General features: G+C 41.7%; 1 protein-coding gene across 1 annotated transcript; it reads right to left on the bottom strand.

Moving 5' to 3' along the window:
* Positions 1–12,807: 12,807 nt before the first annotated feature.
* On the bottom strand, positions 12,808–19,227 carry IL17F (interleukin 17F). Its single transcript, XM_036318423.1, has 3 exons — positions 19,201–19,227; positions 14,598–14,803; positions 12,808–13,439 (listed from the first exon to the last, which is right to left on the bottom strand). Exons 1-3 carry the CDS (start codon positions 19,225–19,227, stop codon positions 13,175–13,177), a joined length of 498 nt encoding a protein of 165 aa, XP_036174316.1. The 3' UTR covers positions 12,808–13,174.
* Positions 19,228–22,098: the final 2,871 nt, after the last annotated feature.

The raw sequence follows: 22,098 nt of genomic DNA, 5'->3' as shown, positions 1-22,098 counted from the left end.
CAAATTGTCCTGAAGGATAGAAAGGGGGCCTGAAAATAGACCGAAATTACTGTTCTGCAGCAGGGACAGTGGCCCAGAGATTAGAAATGAGCAGATCATGCCTGATAATTCCTAGAGTGGATGCTCTTCCCAGGAGTACAATGCTCAGGCTGATCCAATATCCAAGCTGATGAGGAGTTACCCATGCCAGATTTTCAAAAACAATCAGATACACACAGCACTTGATTTTTTCCCTAACACAGCTATAACAGACTACCACAAATTGGTGACTTCTATCTCCGGGGCAGATTACTCCAACCTCCGCTTTCAGTCCTCACATCATGCTATCCTCTTCTGTCATCAAAGCTTCCTCTGCCTCCCTCTTATAAAGACACGTGTGACTACATTTAGGGTCTACCATAATAGTCCAGGATAATGTCCCATCCCCATAGCCTTTATTTAATCATATGGACAATGGCTCTTTGCCATTTAAGGTAACACTCACAGGTTCCAGGAATTAGGGCCTAAATATCATTAAGGGTCATTATTCAGCCGACTACCCCCCACAAGAAAGATTTTTAAAGAAGAAAACAATCAGACAGACTCTATAGCACTCTAAAAACAATGGGATGTTATAGTCTCTTGATTACTGAGAAAAGAATTTCTGAGATTGTTCTCATTTTGAACATGAGGTCATCGCTGTTTTCTAGTAGCACAGAGTGCTTATGAACAAGAGCTCGGGCAAATAAGTGAAACCAGAGATTCAGCTCTATTCGGCTTCAGAATAATTACAAGGCATGAGATCATTTTCATTCAGTAAGAGTGCCCAGTAATCTTTGAAACTTAATAGTAGAATTTTAAAATGTACATTTCCAAGAAGCATTTTTCTTGCCTTGCATTATATATCTTAAAATTTCCTACTTTTTTTTTCTGAGAAATGCACACAGTTGGGCCCTATAATTATATAAATATAGGGGTTGGCAAAAGTAGGTTTACAATTGTGTGTATGTGAATCAGAGTTTATTTTTGTATTATTTATTATTGTATTATTATTATTAAATTACTTTTGCCCACCCCTGTATAGAGTGGAGCAATCTGGGAAGCTGCAGTTCCTGAGGATTAAATTGCTTTGTAAAAGGTGATTTTAATGGTCATTTATACTGCAGGCAGAGTTGCATCTCTGCAGACAATGTCTTCATAGAAAAACTAGAAGCCTGATGCACAATTTTGTGCATGGGTGGGGTCTGGCCGGCCAGCCCAAGGGGGGCCCATCGAGCTGGGCTGGCAGTAGGGAGGGGCCACAGGCAGTTGGCCAGCTGGCCCGCCCCTGATTGGAGGGGGGCGAGTGGGGACAGGGCCAGCTCAGGGGAGGGGCCACAGGTGGTTGGCCAGCTGGCCCCACCCCCAATCAAGGTGTTGGGGGCCAATCGGGCCTGGATCAGGCTGGTTGGCTGCCGCAGTGCGCGTCACAACCATTGGTCATTCCGGTCGTTCTGGTCATTCCATCGCTCCAGTCACATTTCATAGATAGATAGATAGATAGATAGATAGATAGATAGATAGATAGATAGAGATAGAGATAGAGATAGATAGATGCCTTTCTAACTCTCAAGGATATAGAGGCCTCTCAAAATATTAAACATAGAACTACCATATGATCCAGCAATTCCACTTCTGGGTATATCTGAAGGAAATGAAATTACTACCTAGAAGAGATACCTGTACACCCATGTTTATTGTGCATTATTTACAATAGCCGAGACACAGAAGCAATCTAATTGTTCATTGACAGATGAATAGATGCAGAAACTATGGTACATATATAATGGAATATTATTCATCCATAAGAAAAGAAGGAAACCCTGCCATTAGTGACAAGATGGATTAATCTTAAGGGCATTCTGCTAAATGAAATCAATCACAGAAAAATGAAAATACCATCTGATCTCACATGTGAAACATAAAAAAATTTTTTTTAATTAAAAACTCAAACTCATAAAAGCAGAGAACAGATTGGTGGATGCCAGGGTGACGTATGGGGGGAGGGGCAAAAGTACAAACTTCCAGTGATAAAATAAATAAACTATGGGGATGTAATATGTCATGGTGACTATCCTATATAATAAAAGGGTAATATGCAAAAAATCGACCGAACGACCAGTTGCTATGATGCGCACTGACCACCAGGGGACAGATGCTCAACGCAGGAGCTGCCCCCTTGTGGTCAGTGCTCTCCCACTGAGGGAGTGCTGCTCAGCCAGAAGCCAGGTTCACGGCTGGCGAGTGCAGCGGCAGTGGTGGGAGCCTCTCCCGCCTCCGTGGCAGCGCTAAGGATGTCCAACTGACGACTTAGGCCTGCTCCCCACAGGCCTAAGCCATCAGTCAGACATCCCTCGAGGGCTCTAGGACTGCAAGAGGGTGCAGGCTGGGCTGAGGGACTACCCCACCCCCCGAGTGCACAACTTTCTTGCACCAGGACTCTAGTTGTTAATAATTCTGTACTGCATATTTGAAAGTAGCTAGGAGAGTAAATCTTAGAAGTTCTCATCATAAAAAAAATATTGTAGCTATGCATGGTGATAGAGGGTAAATAAAATTACTATGATGATCACTTTGCAATATTTTTAAATACCAAATCATTATGTTGATGATTTAGTAACTAATACAGTGTTATACGTCAGTTATACCTCAATTTTTTAAAAAGGTACCAACCTCTAGTTATACAGATAGATAAGTTCTGGGGATCTAATGTACAACATGGTGACTACAGTTAACAACACCGTATTATATATTTGAAAGTTGCTAAGATAGTAAATCTTAAAAATTCTTATGACAAGAAAAAAACGTCACTTTATGAGGTGATGGGAGTTAACTAAACTTATTGTGGTAGTCACTTCACAATATACATATATCAAATCACTATGTTGTACACTTTACACCTATACAATTGTATATGTTAATAACATCTCAATAAAACTTGAAAAAAGTAAAACAACCATTTTATTTTTATCACAAAAAATGGGGAAAGGCTCAGCTGAGCAGTTCTCTCATGGGCTCTCTTGAGTGGGCTGGCTTCATGGGTGTACAACCTGGGCAGTCTCATAGGGCCCTGTGCTTAAATGGGTCCTATGCTTGACATTCTTAATAACTTTTGACAAGAAATTACACACTTTTTCACAAGGTCCCACAAATTATGTAGCCAATCTTGCTCTTGAGGTTGCATTCAGATATAGGTTAGGGCTACATTCAACTGAAGTCCCTACTAGGCTGAGTGTGCAGAATGTTTTCCTCACTTGGCGGTCGACGGGGAGCTCACTGAGAACTCCCAAGGAGAGCATCTACATATGGCCTTCCCAGCAGGGCAGTTGGCTTCCCCTAAGAGCACCCCAGTGAACCAGGTGGAAGCTGCATAACCTTTTGTAACCTAGCCTTGAAAATCATAGAGCCGGACAGAAATTAGCAGGCCTCCACCTGCAGGTGGCTAAATGGAGCAGGGATTGGTTGTTCAAAACCAGACAATTGCTCAGTGAATAGAACGCACTGACCACCGGTTTGGCTCAGTGAATAGAGCATCGGCCTGTGAACTAAAGGGTCGCGGGTTCGATTCTGGTTAAGGGCATGTACCTCAGTTGCAGGCTCCTCCATGGCCCTGGGGCCCTGGTCAGAGCTCATGCAGGAGGCAACCAATCGATGTGCTTCTTTCAAATAGATAGTTCTCTCTGTCTTTCCCTTTCTCTTCCACTCTCTCTGAAAATCAATGGAAAAATATTCTCGGATGAGGATTCAAAAACAAACAAACAAACAAAAACACAGACAGTCAACCAAGGTAGTGAGCAACCTTAGGAAAAATTGGAGGGAAATTGAGTATGGTGCTCAGAGATTTCCAGAAACCTGTGGGTAACAGAGTCTGGTAAAGGACTGGGCTTCTATACACAAGGCAAGGTGAAGGCCATTACAATCTGCGGTGTTTATGGAAGTGGTGAAGTCAAGGACCTATTGGTTACATTTCCAATGAGCTTTTCATAAAACTTAAAATTATAATTGTAGAATTATGCAAATATCAAAGTTAATGTGCTCTCTCTGACCACTCACAGAGAGACTGATCCTTAGAGAAAATTCCATGGTTCAGAGATTCTAGTCCAGGCAAGTGACTCCTGACCGATCTCCACAGAGAGGCCATGTGGCTCGGTGATGAAAGGCAGGTTTCTACCACCAGATGACTATTGTAACCTCAAGAAAAGTACAAACTCAGTTTCACCCATACCATGACATGAATTAGCAGATCCTAAATCACAGAGATATATGACAACTGAGTGACTGAATGCATGCAAGTCAGAAGACTGTCTACTGTGTTGTAACCATTAAACAAGTACTGGCTTTCATTACAAAGGGTTCCAGCCTTAATGAAAATAATAGGAAATCCCTTGGTATTCACCTTCTGTACAATAGGAGTAATTAAATAATTTCTTTCCCTCGTAAGCACATATGACAAGAACTTCAATTCAACTAAACTCTTAAACCCAAATCATAATACTTAGCAGATTTCAAAAGCTAAGCAACATAGTTCCAAAATATATGTTTCTTTTATACTAAATTGCATTGTCTATGTGTGTTTTCAAATACACTAACCAGAAGTCTGGCATCCCATACACACGTAGGGGACTGAGCCCACAAACTGGGCATATGCCCTTGACCGGAGTCGAACCTGGGACCCTTTAGTCCGCAGGCTGAATTGAAGCTCTATCCACTAAGCCAAACCGGCTAAGGTCAAACCTTGTTTTCTTAATGGAATCTCACTTGAGGTTTGAGATGACCGCAGAAGGAAATCAGGCATTTGACAAGTGGTCTGTGGGAGAGCTGGGGTTTTTCTCTTAGGTGTTGAAAAGCCAAGGAGTGTGGAATCAGCAGATGCCAAGGACACCAGGAAACTCTTGCCCGATGGACTAGTATTTTTAAGATTTTTCTGTGAGCACCGTGTCCCATCTGGGGAGGCCAGTCACACTCAGATCCCACTCCAGCATTCAGCCCATGCAGCCTATCCAGAGCGGGGCCTCCCAGGTCTGGTTTCTGTCATTCATGAGACTGTGGTTGTGGGAAATGGTTACATGGCTTCTGCTGTTGTCACCACCATAAACAAGGTTGGTCCTTGCCTGTAGGCCATGCAAAGGGCTGTGATAGTTCACTACAGACAGCATGTAAGGAAACCACAGAGGTAAGCCAGGGGAGTAGGAAGTCTTCAAGTTTTTGTGATAGCCCCAACCCCAGAACAACTCATTAATCCATATTTGTCTGATGCATTGATTTACATGACTTTGAAAACAAGAATTAGAAGGTGGAAGCATTTGTCCATAGGCCCCACTTGAGGTGGCCTATGAAACTAGTGAGTAACAACTGGGCAGAACTTGGCACTGTTCTAATGCCTGACATTCATTATTTCTTTTAATCCGCACCACAACCCTATGAGGGTAGTTGAAGAAACTGAGGGTCAGAAATACTAAGTACCTTATCCAAGATAGACTATAGGTATGAAAACACACAGACAGAGAAGATTAACATGGAAGGCAACTGTACATATATAGAGATAACCTCTTATTTACATTATATAGTTCACAATAAAGTAATCAAAACCTCTATAAGAATTATCTACGTTTTATAAGTAGAGATAATTAAATGTCCAAATATAAAGGAATAACTAAATAAATGCTGGTTCATCAACTTGAAAGGATAGTATCTAGTCACTAAAAATTATTGTGAACAGTATGTGGAAACACAGACCATTACATTAAATATAATGTTAAGTTAAAAAAATTACCAAATACAGATTGCATGTATGCTACGACTGCAGCCATATAAAGCATGTATCTACGAGACAGATGAGCAGAAGAGAAAGAAAAATAATAAGAAGTTATAGGATATTGTAAGGGGATAGTGGATGACTTTCCTGTTTTTTAATGCACTAAACTATACACTCACCATGTCGGGTGCTATTCTAAGCACCTTAGATACATTATCTTATTCTAGCCTATCAAAAACTCTGTGAAGTAGGAACTCTTGTCCTCCCCATTTAACCACAGAGAAAAGGGAGGTTAGGTGACTTGCTTGTGATCATTAGTAACGGGTGCAGTTAGTAAGTGCCAGAGCTGGCATTTTACCTTGGCGCCTGGCTCCCTCAGCCACATGCGTAGTGATCTCTGATAATGCTATGGTGTTTGTACAGTTTAAGAGAAGAGATAACCATTTTGTAGGCAAGAACATCTTCATACTCAAATCTAAGTCACTTTTTTTTTTTTACCTTAGTTTCAAACTATTTACTCTCCACTACTGAGCAAAATTCTCAAAATCATGTCCACTAGTGAGCCAGCAGTAGGAGATCACAATTTCTAAAGCACACACTTGACATAACCCCTATTATAAAATTACAAGACCAAGCACCTGGTACTAGTAAATAGAGAGTGTTTCCGGAAGGGTAGTGAGTGGTGGGTTTCCAGTGCTCTTTGTAGAGCAAGAGTTAATCCTGAGAACCTCCAGTGACTTATGTAAGAAACATTTTAATCATTCTTCATTTTCAGGCAGGAAAATAGTCTGGTGAAGAAATATTAGATACCTCTCCAACTCCGTGCAAATGTACTCATTAGATAATCAAGCAACAGGGGGTCTGCCATCCACGAGACCAGAATTTAAACCTTAAGGCTAATATTTACTAGCTCTTGTAACTTTGGGCAAGTGATAAATCCTTATTTCCCTCGTCTGTAATCCTATATAGTAAAAGGCTAATATGCAAATAGACGGAACAACGAACAACCAGTCACCATGACATGCGCTGACCACCAGGGGGCGTGCATGGAACATGGTGGGCATCAGTCACGGCGGGATGGTGGAGCAGGTGAGAGGGAGCACCAGACCATGGCAGGATGCCAGTCGCTGTTATTGAGGCAAGCCTCTGGTGGTTACTAAAAAGTCTTTGCTCCTGCGCTCCGCAGTCCCACCTGGCATTTGCACCACTGCCAGCACCCAGTGCCATTCCGATTGCTCGGTGCTGGCAGTGGGTGAGAATGGCGGCTGATGGCCCCAATCATCCCTCAGGAGCTTCTGCAGCGGGTGCAAGCCATGGTTCTGGTGCCGGCTGCGGGTGCAAGCAGAGCTGGCGCCATCAGCACGTGGGAGCTGCGGAAGCAGGAGCAGGGCTGCTGGCAGAGAGGGGACTGGGGGGCCACAGCAGGAGGGATCGGGCAGGGGAGCAGAGGATGGGCTAAGACCCACCCCTGTGCCCACCGCAGCCACATGGCCCACAGTTCCTTTCAAGGTGCACTAATTCTTGCACTGGGCCCCTAGTATGGGGATAATAATCTTTTCAAACTCATGGCATTGTTATGAGAACTAAGATGCACATAAAAGTAGCACAGTGCCTGACACACATAGCCAACACTCAATGTATATGAGCTTCTATTACTACTGTTATCATTTCTATTATTCAACCCTCAGTGGAGTTGTTATTTAGTTTAGATCCTTGGGTCACATTAATACTCCAAGGTTCTGCTGCAAATGCAATTTAATTCTATGGCAAATATAAGAAGATGCAGAATTATTACTTGGGAAGTCATAACCTCCCTGATTATCAGAATCACAAATATAAGAAACATATGAAGGAAAAACCTTCCATACATAAAGGTTTCTTCCACCCTCCCACACTTGATCTCACTCACTGCCCAAAGAAATTCTGTTTTCCTGGGTACCCTTATAAAAAAAAAAAAAGAATGTTTTTTTATAGTCTTTTTTTGATATTGGACATGCATAAGCAAGGTTTAGAGCTCATCTGCTTCGGAAGCTATCTTTTATCCAATGATTTTTTTCCTTGGCACCAAACAGGTTGCCAAAAAATATATCTCAGTGCTTGAAAAAACGTTTGTGTTCCTTTTTACCCAAGGGGAGTCCAACTGAACATGTACCACCTCTATGAGTTACTGAACTTAAAATTATTTCCTTTCCATTTACAGCAGTGAAATAGGCTATACTGTTTGGGGCCCCAGAGGGAATTTTTTTTAATGTATGAAAGCTATAGTTTCCTTCACTCTTTTCAAATTAATTTAAAGTGATTTAAGCAAAATATCTACATAATAATAACATATCGACAATATATAGATCATTTATTTAAACTGCCTTAAATTCCAATAGTCCCCCCCGACACACACACACACACACCTTATCATGGGGGATATGGTCCAAGACCCCCAGCAGGTGCCTGACACTGTGGATCGTACCAAATCCTAGGTGTGCTATGTTTTTTTTCCTATACACACATACTTATAATAAAGTTTAATGTATAAATTAGGCACAGTAAGAGATTAACAACAAACTAGTTTAAAAATAGAACACTTACAACAATATGCTCTAATGCAGAGGTTCTCAACCTGTGGGTCGCGACCCCTTTGGGGGCCAAACGACCCTTTCACAAAGGGTCGCCTAAGCCCATCGGAAAACACATATATAACTACATATTGTTTTGTGATTAATCACTATGCTTTAATTATGTTCGATTTGTAACAATGGAATTGGGGGTCACCACAACATGAGGAACTGTATTAAAGGGTCGCGGCATTAGGAAGGTTGAGAACCACTGCTCTAATCAAAGTGACGTGAATGTGACCTCTGCTCTCTCAACATATTGTGTTGTACTGTCCTCACCTTTTCACTTGAAGGAAGCACCTTGCAGCTTCTCTTCGGCATATCCGCATCGCCAGCACCACGACTCTTGCACTTTGGGGCCATTATTAAGTAAAATAAGAGTTACTTGAACACAAGCCCTTCGGTACCTTGATGCTGACCTAGGAACGCGGAGGGCTACCAAGTGCCTGCGGGGCCAGAGCGGCTAAGCGTGGGGACGCTCCGCAAAGGGATGACGCACCTCTCGCGAGGGACCGCGCGCGAGATTTCATCACGCTCTTCAGTGGCGCGCAATTTAAAACTTATGAGTTGTTTTCTTATGGAATTTTCCCTTTTAATATTTTTGGACTGCAGTTGACCCCAGGTAACTGAAAAGATGAAAAGCAAACCCACATATAAGGGGGCGAGAGAGTATATACATTTGTATGCAGAGAGTAAATGGTGAGTGTAAATTTCATAACCATGAGGAATATTACAGCTCTAGTGTTTAAGCATAAAACTTGGTGGTGAGTTTCCTGGGGCTAAGCAAAACCGGACCCTTGAGATCTGTGCCTCTTGGGACAATGACTACCAGCCACAAAGTGAATGTCATTTCCTGGCTACTGCATTAAGTCTTTCACATTTTTATTTCAATTACACACTACTCTTTTAAAATAGATATTATCCCCCATTTACATACAAGGAAGTCACGTTTCACTCAGAGGGACTAAATTGCCTAAATTCATAAAACCATAAAATGGTAGAACCAGAGTTCAAAGCCAAGAGCTGTCTAAATATTAAATGCCTTTTTGCAAGGGGAGGTGGGGGGAGTGTGGTTGGGGAGAGATTAACTGGGGAACTAATATGCATATATACATAGCCCATGGACACAGACAATAGTGTGGTGAAGGCCTGGGAGGGGCGGGTGCAGGGTCAATGGGAAAAAACACACAAAGGGGACATCAGTAATACTTTTAACAATAGGTAAATTAAAAACTGCATTTTCTACCTCTCTTATTAGAAACAAAAAAAAAGCAAACCTATCTAATACCCATTTTTCTCACTGTAAATTACAAGTGAAAATTCTCTCATGAGATGTGGAAAGAGAGGACTAGGGTAGGGAGGGTGGGAGAGAGAGTAAGAATATGATTTTCCCCACAGCCAAGCCTTCATAAATAAGAACAGATATCAGAAGAGAAGGCTATGTGCTTTCAAGTTTCCGTGTGGAAAGAGAAGTTCCTCTGTCCACACGTTATGAAGGTGGTGTAATATCTGAACGTGTGAACCACACAACTTAGACCATTTCTCCTATAGGCAAAGCAAGGAACTGCTGAGTCCCTGAAAACAGCTTGCTCATTCAGCCGCAGCCGAGTCTGAAGTGGCTGCTGAAGAAGATAGAGTCCCCATAAGGGAACTATTTGTAACCTTACAGGAACAAGTGGGCACCGTGTATCACCTTGTGAAGGGGAGAGTCTGCAATTCCTGAATAACAGCCAGCCCTCAGCTCAAGCTGGGGAAGGAAGCCATAACTCAGGGCCCCAGACTCTGGGGGAACCATGTACAATGCATTTGGAAATGTGGGATCTATGGTACGCTGCCCCTGCTCCCAGGGCCAGCCCTAAGCCACATAGAGCAGTGACTAAAATGGATCTCTATTGAAAATAAAGTCAATATATATATAAAAAGTCATGCACTTGAAGTCAGTGAACCTATTTCAACCACTAACTACCCAAGTGACCTTGAGCAAGTCACCTTATTCCTCTGGCCCTCATCTGCCAATGAGCAAGATTGACCGGGTGATTGACAGGGGCCTATTCAGCTGTAACAATGTGTGATCATAGGGGAGAAGTTGCCTTCTCTCTTATCTTCTAACTGGCCTTCAGATTTTCAACCCCTTTTGCATATCACCACCAAAAGTATCTTATGAACTACAGCTGTGTTCTTATCACATCTGCAATAGTGCATACAATACCATCCACAAGTGAGCCATTTGCCTCCTGACATGTTAATTCAATCATCATTTCAAGAAATATTACTTTTTAAAAATATTCTTTTATTGATTTCAGAGAGGAAGGAAGAGGAAGAGAGAGAGATAGAAACATCAGTGATGAGAGAGAATCATTGATTGGCTGCTTCCTGCACGCCCCACATTGGGGATTGAGCCTGCAACCCAGGCATGTCCCCTAACCGGGAACCCAACGGTGACCTCCTGGTTCATAGGTCAATGCTCAATCAACGCTCAACCACTGTGCTATGCTGGTTGGGCAAGAAATATTTCTTATGTATCCCTCACTGTATTCATGTCCACATTATCCCAGGCACATGGAATGACTGGCTGCTCCCCTAACACACCAAGCTTTTTTGGGCCTCTGTTGCTTTTGCTTATACTATTCCCTTTGCTAGAAATGCCTTTCCCCCATTTTTCTCTAAAGCAACTCATATTCCTCTCACTGCAAATGTCATCTCCTTTCTGAAATCTCCCAGTGAGCTATCATCCTCTATATCTTCTCAACATTTCAGACCTTGACTATAGTACTTAGCACATTGTTTTGAAATTACACATGTACATGTGTAACAAGACAATATCTTGATACACTCAGAGGTGTAATTTTTTTCCTCTGCAATTTCCTTCATCTGTATACTTCTGCTACTCAGACAGGGGCTTTTCATATGTACTACCCTCCGGCCAGGGCTATTACTGCCAAAATGAACAGAGAAAGGAAGACACATCGCATAGTCTCGAGCATCTAAATGAACTTGGGAGATTCACGGCAAGCATGAAGCTGACAGCTATGAGAGAAAACATTTTTTAGATTTCAAGAGCCTGAACATTTTACGTATAAATACCAATGTTCATCCCATAAGCAAAAGATTCTGAAGCAAAGAGATGAAGAGCCAGCCTACCAAACTACTCCATACCCACCCTCACCAATAGATAAAAGTTCTCCACACTAAAGAATTAAAAGTGGGGCCAGGCTCCTGCCACTTGCCTATCCTCAAGCAAAGTTGCAGGTGGGGTGAGAAGTTATGCCCTACTGCCTCTCTGGAACGTGGAAGACAGCAGCAATGCAGATGTGCTCTGAGCCAGTGGTATGGCAGCAGTAAAGGAGAAAATGTGGTGTGCCATATCTGGGCAAGAGAGGGATAGGAGAACCTTCTGAATGTCATGGAGACCAGAATATGGAAGCTCCAGTATCCCCAAGAAGCATTAGAGATGGATGAAAGACAACCAGTGACCCCAAAGAAGTCAGAACAAGGCAAATGCAATACTGTGGCCCTTCCCTACGCATTCCTTACTTTTCTTTGTATCTCTGGTGGCTAGCACAGTAGCCAATAAATGCTCACTTTGTAAAATAATGTAGCTAGGAAGATGGACCAGTAAAGAGTTACCAGGGAAGATGGTAACTGTACCATTTTCCCTATTTCTCCATATATACTTCATGATCCATTAATAATAAAATAACTCTCCAACTCATAGAGACAAAGAGCAGATTGGTGGTTACCAGGAGCTGGGGAGGGGGAAGTGGGGAGATGTTGGACAAAAGGTATCAGTTATAAGGTGAATGAGTTCTGGGATGTAATGTATAGCATAGTGCTGTATTGTAGATTTGAAATTTGCTAAGAGTTCACCTTTAATGTTCTTATTACAGATAAAAAGGTAACTCTATGATGGAATGGAGGTGTTAACTAACCTTATTGTGGTAATCATTTCATATGCTAGTATATTTGTGTATCAAATCATCACATTGTACACATCAAACTTATATCCTGTTATTTATCAATTATATCTCCATAAAGCTGAAAAAACTAATATCACCAAGCTTCCACACACAAAATAATAATAATAAAATAATTCTAACACTAGTGCTCTGATGAGAAAATATGAAAAACAAATGACAGGTATATAGAATTTCAACATTTTTAGGGCTACAAGGTCTATGAGTACAATGTGAAATGAACACCAAAAGTATTTTTAAACCATTAATATTTTATTATATTAGTACTTGATATATTAATTTTTCTCCTAAAAGTTTATATAATCAATACATCATAAATACATGAACAATTTCCTTGCAAATATAAATATCAGGCCAACCTCATCTATATTTAGCAAATGCTCAATATACATAACTTAGATCCTTACCCCCATCCTTTCCACCCACCCCAGCCTGCACAGCTCCTCCCACACTCTCATGTTGTAGCTATATTTTCTGCGTTTTCATCCACATGGAACAGAGGTCCATTTTACCAACAAAGCTCCCAGGGAATGGCGCCACATCCCAGCAACTGCATGGCTGGTCACCACACATGATTGTGTGGTAGTCATCCCAGCACATGAACAGAGTGGACCAAGGGCTCCTTCGTTCGCCATTCATTTTCAGGGGTTTGGGACATTGGAACATCTCAGGATAATATTAGCATTCGGAAGCATCGCAGAAAATTAACACTATATCTAATACAAAGCTTTGAGAATTCCATGCAAACCACACTAAGAGAGAATCGGGGACCACTCAGGACTTGATGCAGGAGGAGGAGCGGCACTTCTACAGATTCTTCAGCTAAGTTGAGGGGCAACTCTCAGGCCACGTGCATGGCGGACGATGGGGGTGACACATGTGCAGCCAACAGTCACCCTCATCTTCTCCAGCCGGAAGGAATGAGTGCAACCCTGGGGCTCCCTCCGGAGGACCAGGACCTCTTGCTGGATGGGAACGGAGTTCAGAGAGCTGTCTTCCTTCCCCTCGGCATTGATGCAGCCCGAGTGCCTGCACTGGGCCTCTGCAATCTCGGAGGGGAACCGGTGAGGGTCTCTGGTGATGCTGCAGGAGGAGCAGGCAGATGCAGGTGGTGAGACAGGGAGGGGACATGGACAAAGGATGCGAGCCCTGCAGCCCTGCATGCACCTGCAGGGAGGTGGTTCTGGGTAACTCTGTGCTGCAGCACAGGCTGTGGGTCAGACAGTCTGGACTCATACACAGCCCTCTGGCAGGTGCTTAACTCCCAAAGCCTCAGTTTCCTCAGCTTTGAAATGGGGATTCTCATATCTCTCTCTCATGGAATTGTTGAGAACATTCAGTGATACAAATGCATAGGAAATGGCACACTGTAAATGTTGGCATTCACTACATGTTAGATCTTTTAGTTTATTTTTCTTTACAGTGTGATTATAATAATTATTATTCATCCTTTGCTTAGAGACTAAAACCACCAGTAGGTCTCCCACTATATGGTCTACAAAGCCTACTGCTTGGAAAAGAAAACCAAAGCCACTGAGGTTTGTAAACCCAATGGCTTCTCTCAATTTCTCCCTCAACAGCCCCCTCAGACAAGAAGATAAAGGCAGCCAAGCCAATGCAGCCAACTTGCCAGTTGTGTACATTCCCTCACGTGGAAGCAAGACAAGCAGCCCAGCCGCACATCTCATTATCCCTGGAACTGGTTTTCATACTTAATAATGGGAGAATATAGAGGAGTGCTTGATATTGTAGGGCCCTGCACATCAGACAAAGTTACAAGACTTTCCCTGAACATCCTGCCTAGGATCCCACTTCCCAAAAGGTTTTGCCCCTCCACTGGGCTCTCTTCCCCACTCCTTGAAAACCAGTGTCTAATCTGAGTGGATCTCTCGAAACTTGACCTTTTTTGGTTCCCACTTATTCCTATGCAGAGATCATTGTGTGGGTTGCTTTAAAGAGACCTCTCTTCCAACGCAGAAAGTTTGTCAAGTCCAATCTATGGCCCCATGAAGCAGGAAAGGGCAGAATCAATGAAAAGTTGGAAACAAAATTGTAAGACTTTGGATCACTTAGAGTAGACCAAAACAGCAAGTAAACTGTGTGCTCCCAGGTAAAGTGGGATTTCTGTTTTTTTAAGAGTATATGTGAGGGCTTTAGTTTTTCTAAATTTTCTACTTTCTGATTAGAATAAATGCACATATAGTTCCAAAGCATGTGAAGATCCATTTCCTTTGCACTTACTTGTAATCCCAGGGGGAGCTCGAGCGGTTCTGCAGGCCATGTGAGATGGAAACAGCCCGGTTTTGACTGAGGATGCGAATGTCAACCCTCACACTGTTGTCCTCCAGAGGAGGACAAAGGGCAGTATCCTCTGTTTGGGGGTTTTTCTGAGCTGCCCCCTCCCTCAGGAGAGTGAGCCCCAACATCAACAGCAGCAGACACTTGACCTGGAAAATAGAGGAGGTTGCAGTTGGTTAGGGACTGTGGTGTCACTTGCTAGCAAGAGACATACCATGCTTTACCTGAACTCAGCATTCATGATCATCTAATAGTGGTTGGCAAACTTGCGGCTCGGCAAACCGCAGCTCGTGAGCCACATGCGGCTTTTTGGCCCCTTGAGTGTGGCGGTATTTTGTGGAAGTCCCACACTCAAAGAGCCACGGTTTGCCGACCACGGATCTATGAGATCAGGACTTCTCTCTGAACCTCAGAGCCTCACCTAGAAATAGGAACAGTCATACATGAAGACATCAGGGTACCAACTGAGAACTAAACTTGGTAGCCTGGTGACTGAGCCTCCACGGTGTGAGACAGAGAGACAACAGGATTTGGGACTGGGTGTAAATCTTGACCCAGTCTCCTCCTGAGCCTCTGATTGAGCCTCTGATTTCTCTCCTTTCCAACTGGATTATAACACTGGCTTTATAATAGTATTCACAAGATTAAATGAAATGTTCTATGTAAAGCTCCTGTCCATCTAACAAAAACAGAGGCTTACTAAATGATAGCTCTAGTTTTTCTTTCCATAAACCTTCCACAACATCCTTCCTCCCAGCCATTCCTTCATCTAGAATACATTGCCCACCTCGATCTTTCCAATTCCTATCCTTTCATCAAGACCTCACTTGGGCATGGTCTCCTCCAGAAACTGTCCCTGAAGTAGTTCAATTAGGAGTATGTTAATTATCCTTAAATCATGAAGTTTTTACCATACACCACTCAAGCAGCATTTCTTTACTGAATGAAAATGTACTGTTTGTGTTCATGTCAGATCTATGCCTGTTAGACTATAAATTCCTGCAGGAGAACGTGTCATACATAGAACAGGTGTTCCATAAATACTTTCTGGATGGACAAAAAGTGGGTGAGTGAATGGATAAACAAAAGAATACAGTTAAGTTAACAATATAGTTAATTTCCCACAATCAATGAAATAAGAAAAATGCTAAAGCAAAGTTTCAAGTATCCATGCTACTTGAAAGAAGCAGGGACACTAATGATGCCCAACAACAGAGTTATGGAAACTATTTCTTTTTAACCTTTATATTGAAATATTGGTTTATCTGGTGTTGCAGGAATGTACAAAGAAAGAGGGTGCTCTGTGAAGACCTAACTAAAAAAAGAACTAAAAATCTCTCCAGCTTCCCTTTGTCACAAACGTGCTTTGTTCACCTCACCATCACCACTGACCCTTACTGGGGATGGACAAAGCCCATCACTGACTCTCAACATGATGTAGAACAAGAGCTGAGGTTCAGTTGCTTTCATTCTCTGGGTTCAGTGTTGTCAGGCTCACACTTCCCATGAATTAAGGTAGGTAAGGCAACCAGACATGTTAGTTAGAAGGACCTCCGTTTTATATTTTGCAGGTAGTGGAGGCAAGAAATTATAAGAGTAAACAAAGAGGTTATGGTGCCAACGTGCTGTACCAAGGTAACTGATACTAAGAAGAAGTTGAAAGCGAGATTGACCTAGATAAGCCCGAATGAGGTTGATTTGCCTTCAGATAACCAGCAGCCATTTACTTTCATCTCCCACAATCATTCATTCATTCGCCAACTTTTTTTGTCTCTATTGTGTGGTGATTTAGGACATGGGCTCTGGAATCAGATGTCCTGGGCCCATAACTCAGTTCCTAGACACTTACTAGCTATGACTCAATTTCCTCCACCACAAAATGTGAAGATTAAATGATATGGCCCATATAAGGCATGACGACCACGGCCAGCACATGTAAATATTCAGCACAGGTGACTATTGTTAAGTCGACATTGTGCTGATGATACACAGTAGACAGGAAAGATGTGAAATTTGTCCTCACGCATCTTCCCTCTAAATGTAACATTATGACATTTTAAAAAGTAAAAGGATGCCCGCTTCGATTGCTTCTCAGGCCCATCAGTAACTTCCTTAGATTTATTACATAAATTCCTCCTTTATGTTTTTTCTTCTGTAGCATACTTACTAAATCACCTTTACATCTAATTATCAGGGCTTTAAAATAACTGTTCCTTGAGGTGATATGATTTAGCAAAAATTGCCATGCTTCTAATAAGTCATTATTATATTTGCTTATATTCTTTGAGTATTTTAGAAAACACTATTATATCTCTTTAAACATTGGATTCTCACAACTTTCTTATGGGGTCGGTAGAGCTAGTATTAATTATCCTCATTAGACAGGTGAAGGAGTTGTGTCTGAGAAGCAACAAATAAACTTGGTTAGGTTCACCTGTCAATGCCAGTCTGGGGACTCAACCCTAGCTGTCAGTGGCCCGTGCTATTGTTATTGAAGATCCTTATTACTGTCACCAACACGTAGCCACTCACCATATCTCATCTTAGCTTTGTCCCACCCAAGTAGCCAAGCAGTTTAAGCACTGTGACAGCTGTGTCGGGAATACATGAGATTTATAAGTTACGTGGCCCTTTATCAGAAAATCAGATGCTGTCTGCAAATCCCTCTAGTTTGCTCCACAAAGCTGTGGTTCTGAAACTGTATATTTTAGTGGTTATGCAGTTAAGAGCAGGAGCTCTGACCAGGCTCTTGCTGGTTCTTAAAAACGATGTCTACAACACTTCTTTAGGAGGTTCAAAATCTTGCATCTGAACCATTCAAAGAGAAGAATAGTGTACTTGGAGCCATTAAACCCAGATCCATGTCCCAGTTCTTGTGTGTATATTACTCCATGATGTTAAATCACTTAACTTGAGCCATTGTTCACGTGTATAACGGGAAAAGTGGTTCCCCACTTACTTCATTGGGTCGATGAGAGTCTCAGAGATAAAAGCAATATTATTAATATTAACACTTATTTAATGCTTTCTCTATCTTTATTGATTGTTACATTTAAAATGGCCAGGTTAACTAAAAATTACGCATACAGCCCTAACCGGCTTGTCTCAGTGGATAGAGCATCGGCCTGCGGACTGAAAGGTCCCAGGTTTGATTCCGGTCAAGGGCATGTACCTTGGTTGTGGGCACATCCCCAGTAGGGGGTCTGCAGGAGGCAGCTGGTCGATGTTTCTCTCTCATCAATGTTTCTAACTCTCTATCCCTCTCCCTTCCTTTCTGTAAAAAAATCAATAAAATATATTTTTTTTTAAAAAAAAGAAGCTATATCCCTGATGTTCCCCAGCATCTTTAAAAAACAACAACAACAACAAAAAAACAAACAAAAAAAACTACGCATACATAGATATGATATTTCAGAGTATAGCTTTAGTCATTTGCAATGATATCAATTAATCCCCCCAAAAATCCCACGAGGAAGATGCCATTATTATTGCCCTATACTGAAAAGAGAATAATAATGCACAAGTGATTAAAAACTTACCCCAAATCCCACATTGAGTAACCGATGGAGCCCGGTCTGACTCCAGAGCCTACCCCCCAATGCTGCACTTTGCTGCATTTCTTGTCATCTCTAAACCAACATGTAAGTATATTATAGTATTATCATCACCATATGCCATGCCGTTTTTATGAAACCCAAGCTTTTTTAAGTTGCATGGCTTATACACAAAGAACAAAAGAGATGATTTAAGCCAATAACATGGTGAATGATTTCCCAAGACCTATTTTCATGCTTTCCCCAGGTCTTACCTGACTGCTGCCAGGCAAGAGTCTAGACCCAGGGGAGGTAAATTTCCATCACACTAACATCTCTCTCTCCTCAAAGAGGAATGAGAAGATGCAAAAAATAATCAGCCATCAGAGACATGGCAAATGTCCCTCCTCTAGGAGCTGTCCAAAGTTCATCCCTGGGTTGTTCACTTCCTCCATCCAGGGCACTCCTTCTCTACCTGTAGTCTTGGGGAGATCATTAAGCTCTTGGGACGCCAACTTCCTCGGTTAATAAAGATATATAGGTAGGGGAGGCCAGGGGATTGTCAAGGGCGGGGGGGGGAAAAAAAGGACACATATGTAATACCCTTTGTAATACTTTAAGCAATAAAAAAAGAAAGAAAATATGAACACTATAAAAAAAAAGATATATAGAACATATAGATGCTAAAGGGCTGGATAAGCTCCCGCATGAAATTAGATTTTTAAGCCAGTTTAACTCTACAGTGGTGACTACAGGCAAGATAATGTAGTTCATGACCAAGAGCTAGGCAAGCTAACACCAACTACACAAAAACCATCAGGTGAAGAGCTAGCTTACACCCCATAATAACTTCTAGTTATTTTTTCTTTTTCTCCACCAGACGTGGGTCAGAATTAAAGTCAGCTCTGTTTTTAAAAGAAATAACCCCAATTGAGCCTACTTCCTGAGACATCTGCTTTTCTGAATTCCTAGGGAATGACTCTACCTAAACAAAAGTCATTATTATTACTCACCATGGCTGCGGGATGTCGGGTGGTCATTGTCCTTTTGCTCTGGTTGCCTGCTTTGTGCAGTAAGCTCCTTCTGTGCACGCCCTGTGTGTGCCTGTGTGTGTCAATGAGAGTACCTGTCGATTTTATAGCAATCAGGTTGACCCGCTTACCATCTTAAGACGTGGTTGCCCCAGAGTGACTGACGAATGTAGGGTTTTTTTTCCTATTCCACTTCCTGAAGGGGAATCAAAGGGGGATCCTCAAAAGGGATGACGAAAAAAGGACCAAACCTTCCTTTTCTTCTACCCCCATTTACCTCAAATCACAGCAAAATTCTTAACTAAGTTGCTACATAGACAAGCGAAGTTGCAATCTGCTGTCATGATCTTTCTATGGTCTTCCACTAACAGCTAAGGATTGTTGACACACATCGTATGTTCTATTTTCCAGTCATGCAATATGAACCATGATTTAAGTGGGAGATAAGTCACCCTCAGAGGAGCTCTGGTATTAAATGGCAGGCCTCTCTTGTGTTCCATTTTATGAATGGGAAAATAAAACCAAAGAAATGAGTGACATTAGTGAGAGATTCTGAAATTACATCCCCAGGTAGTTTTGTGGTAACCTGAATTTATTCTATTTTAACCCTTACTGATACTTAATAATCATTATTCATACAACATATAAACAACCACTATCTTGGCTATCTCTGATTGAGGATGATTTTTTTTTTAACCAAAATGGATTACTGTGGTGTGTAATTTTAAATAACCTGTGGAAAGTTAATTTATCTCAGTTAACTTCAGGTCAGCAAACATTTTTCTTTCTTTCTTTCTTTTTTTAAGAAGTACTAATTGGTACTTACAAAATAGTCATGGGGAAGTAAAGCACAGCATAGGTAATATAGCCAATAATATTGTGATGACTATGTATGAAACCATATGGGTACTGGAAATATCAGAGGGATCACTTTGTAAAGTATATGAGTGTCTAATCACTAAGTTGTACACTTGAAACTAATACAAAATACTATTAAATGTAAACTATAATTGAAAAATAAATTTATAAAAAGAATTTTTATGTTCACTTAAAAAAAGGTGAATCTAATTAAGATATGCTGCCATAACCTAACAGTGTATATGTAGATACAGAAATTGATGACTAGAAGTGAGTTGCTACCATATCAAAAGGCTAAAAGAGTAGCATTGTCAACAGAGGTCATATGGCAGGCTGTGTATGACAATGAAATTATAGACTAGATAAATGATGACCCACACTATGCAATAGCAAAACATTTGGTAAAATTATTGCCTGCAATAACTTAAGAGGTAGATATAGCACCTAGCAGTACAGAAACTCAACAGGAAAAGACTGGAAAACAGAATGATAGCTGTGTGTGCTGGATGCAATTGTCTGGATTTGGCAAGATAATACTCTTTCTTGTATTACCTTGAGCTCAGGAAAGATTTGGCAAGTTTGCAAACAAAAAGGAGAGAATGCAGAGAGTCCAGAAATTCAGAGCTTGCAAGATTAAAACAACAACAATTTATATCCCCCAAAAGTGAAAGATAAATTTAAAAAAACCTTTGAGGGAGAAATGCCCAGTAAAATCTTTCAACCAAATACATTTCCTATGGGCAAAAATCACAATGAAGCAGCTGGTACATCCTTTTTAATTGAATAAAAAGACCCAGAATAAAAAGTGTAAATGTGCCCTACCCGGTTTGGCTCACTGGATAGAGCATCAGCCTGGGGACTGAAGGGTCCCAGGTTTGATTCCGGTCAAGGGCATGTACCTTGGTTGCAGGCACATCCCCAGTATGGCGTGTGCAGGAGGCAGCTGATCAATTTTTCTCTCTCATCAGTGTTTCTAACTCTCTATCCCTCTCCCTTCCTCTATATAAAATACATATATTTTTAAAAAGTGTAAATGTATAGTTCTAGTAAACAACCATCAAGGAGAGAGAGAGAGAGAGAGAGAGAGAGAGAGAGAGAGAGAGAGAGAGAGAGAGAGAATATCATGGAAATGAAAAGCTAGAAATAGAGATATTCTGGGAATTGTGCCACCATAAGAACCAATTTAAGTGAGAAGTTTCCTAATTTTTGAGAGAGCTCTTGAAATTAATCATGAACCAACCCTCATTCCTCTTAGTTTCTTCAGAGCAGGAACTAAGGCACCAAGGAAGGTCTATTTGCCGACACCATTTCAGACATGGCAAAGAGATTACTGGAGGGAAATTTCCTGCCAGGGGTTGGAGCCAGGGACCACAAAAAGTCCCCAGGAGTTGGGCACCTTTTGAAAAGCAGAATCTGGGTCTGATCAAAGAACATTCCATATGCCCCGGCTAAGACATCCCCATAATCAGCCAAGCAGGATTTCAAGTTGCCACAGACCAAACTACTGGGCTAAACCATTCTTTCTTTTTCTAAATGGAAGTATATATTGCTAGTTTCCTGCTCTATTCTACACATTCAGACCTTATGTAATGAACTATAGTATACCATTTGCAAAATCAAGATGTTGAGCTATACCTCTGATAGGATGGGACTTTGGGGTGCTCTCCCTTAGTGAGGGGGTGAAGATACTGTGTAGGCAAGGAGAGTAAACCAAGTATTTGGTGAACAGAAGGGTAGACTATGGTAGGAACAATGATCACAAAAATCACTGTGCTTCTCTACTGAAGATGACACTTCTTTGCCTCCTCGCTATGGGATTTGCTTTGGCCAAAGAAATGTGAGTGGAAGTGAAGTATTTCACTTCTAGGCAGAACGATCTAATTTGTCATTCTCCGTGACTTCTCCTCCCCTGCCTCGGATTTATGGTAACATTGGGGGAAATGATGGCATAGTAAGAGAATCTGGATCCCTGAGTGGGTACAGTGAGCTGAGCCTCCCTGCTAACCTACATTGGAACATGCA

Source organism: Myotis myotis, unplaced genomic scaffold, assembly GCF_014108235.1.
Source record: "Myotis myotis isolate mMyoMyo1 unplaced genomic scaffold, mMyoMyo1.p scaffold_m19_p_7, whole genome shotgun sequence".
Taxonomy (NCBI): Eukaryota; Metazoa; Chordata; class Mammalia; order Chiroptera; family Vespertilionidae; genus Myotis; species Myotis myotis.
This window is presented reverse-complemented; position numbering and strand designations above follow the sequence as displayed.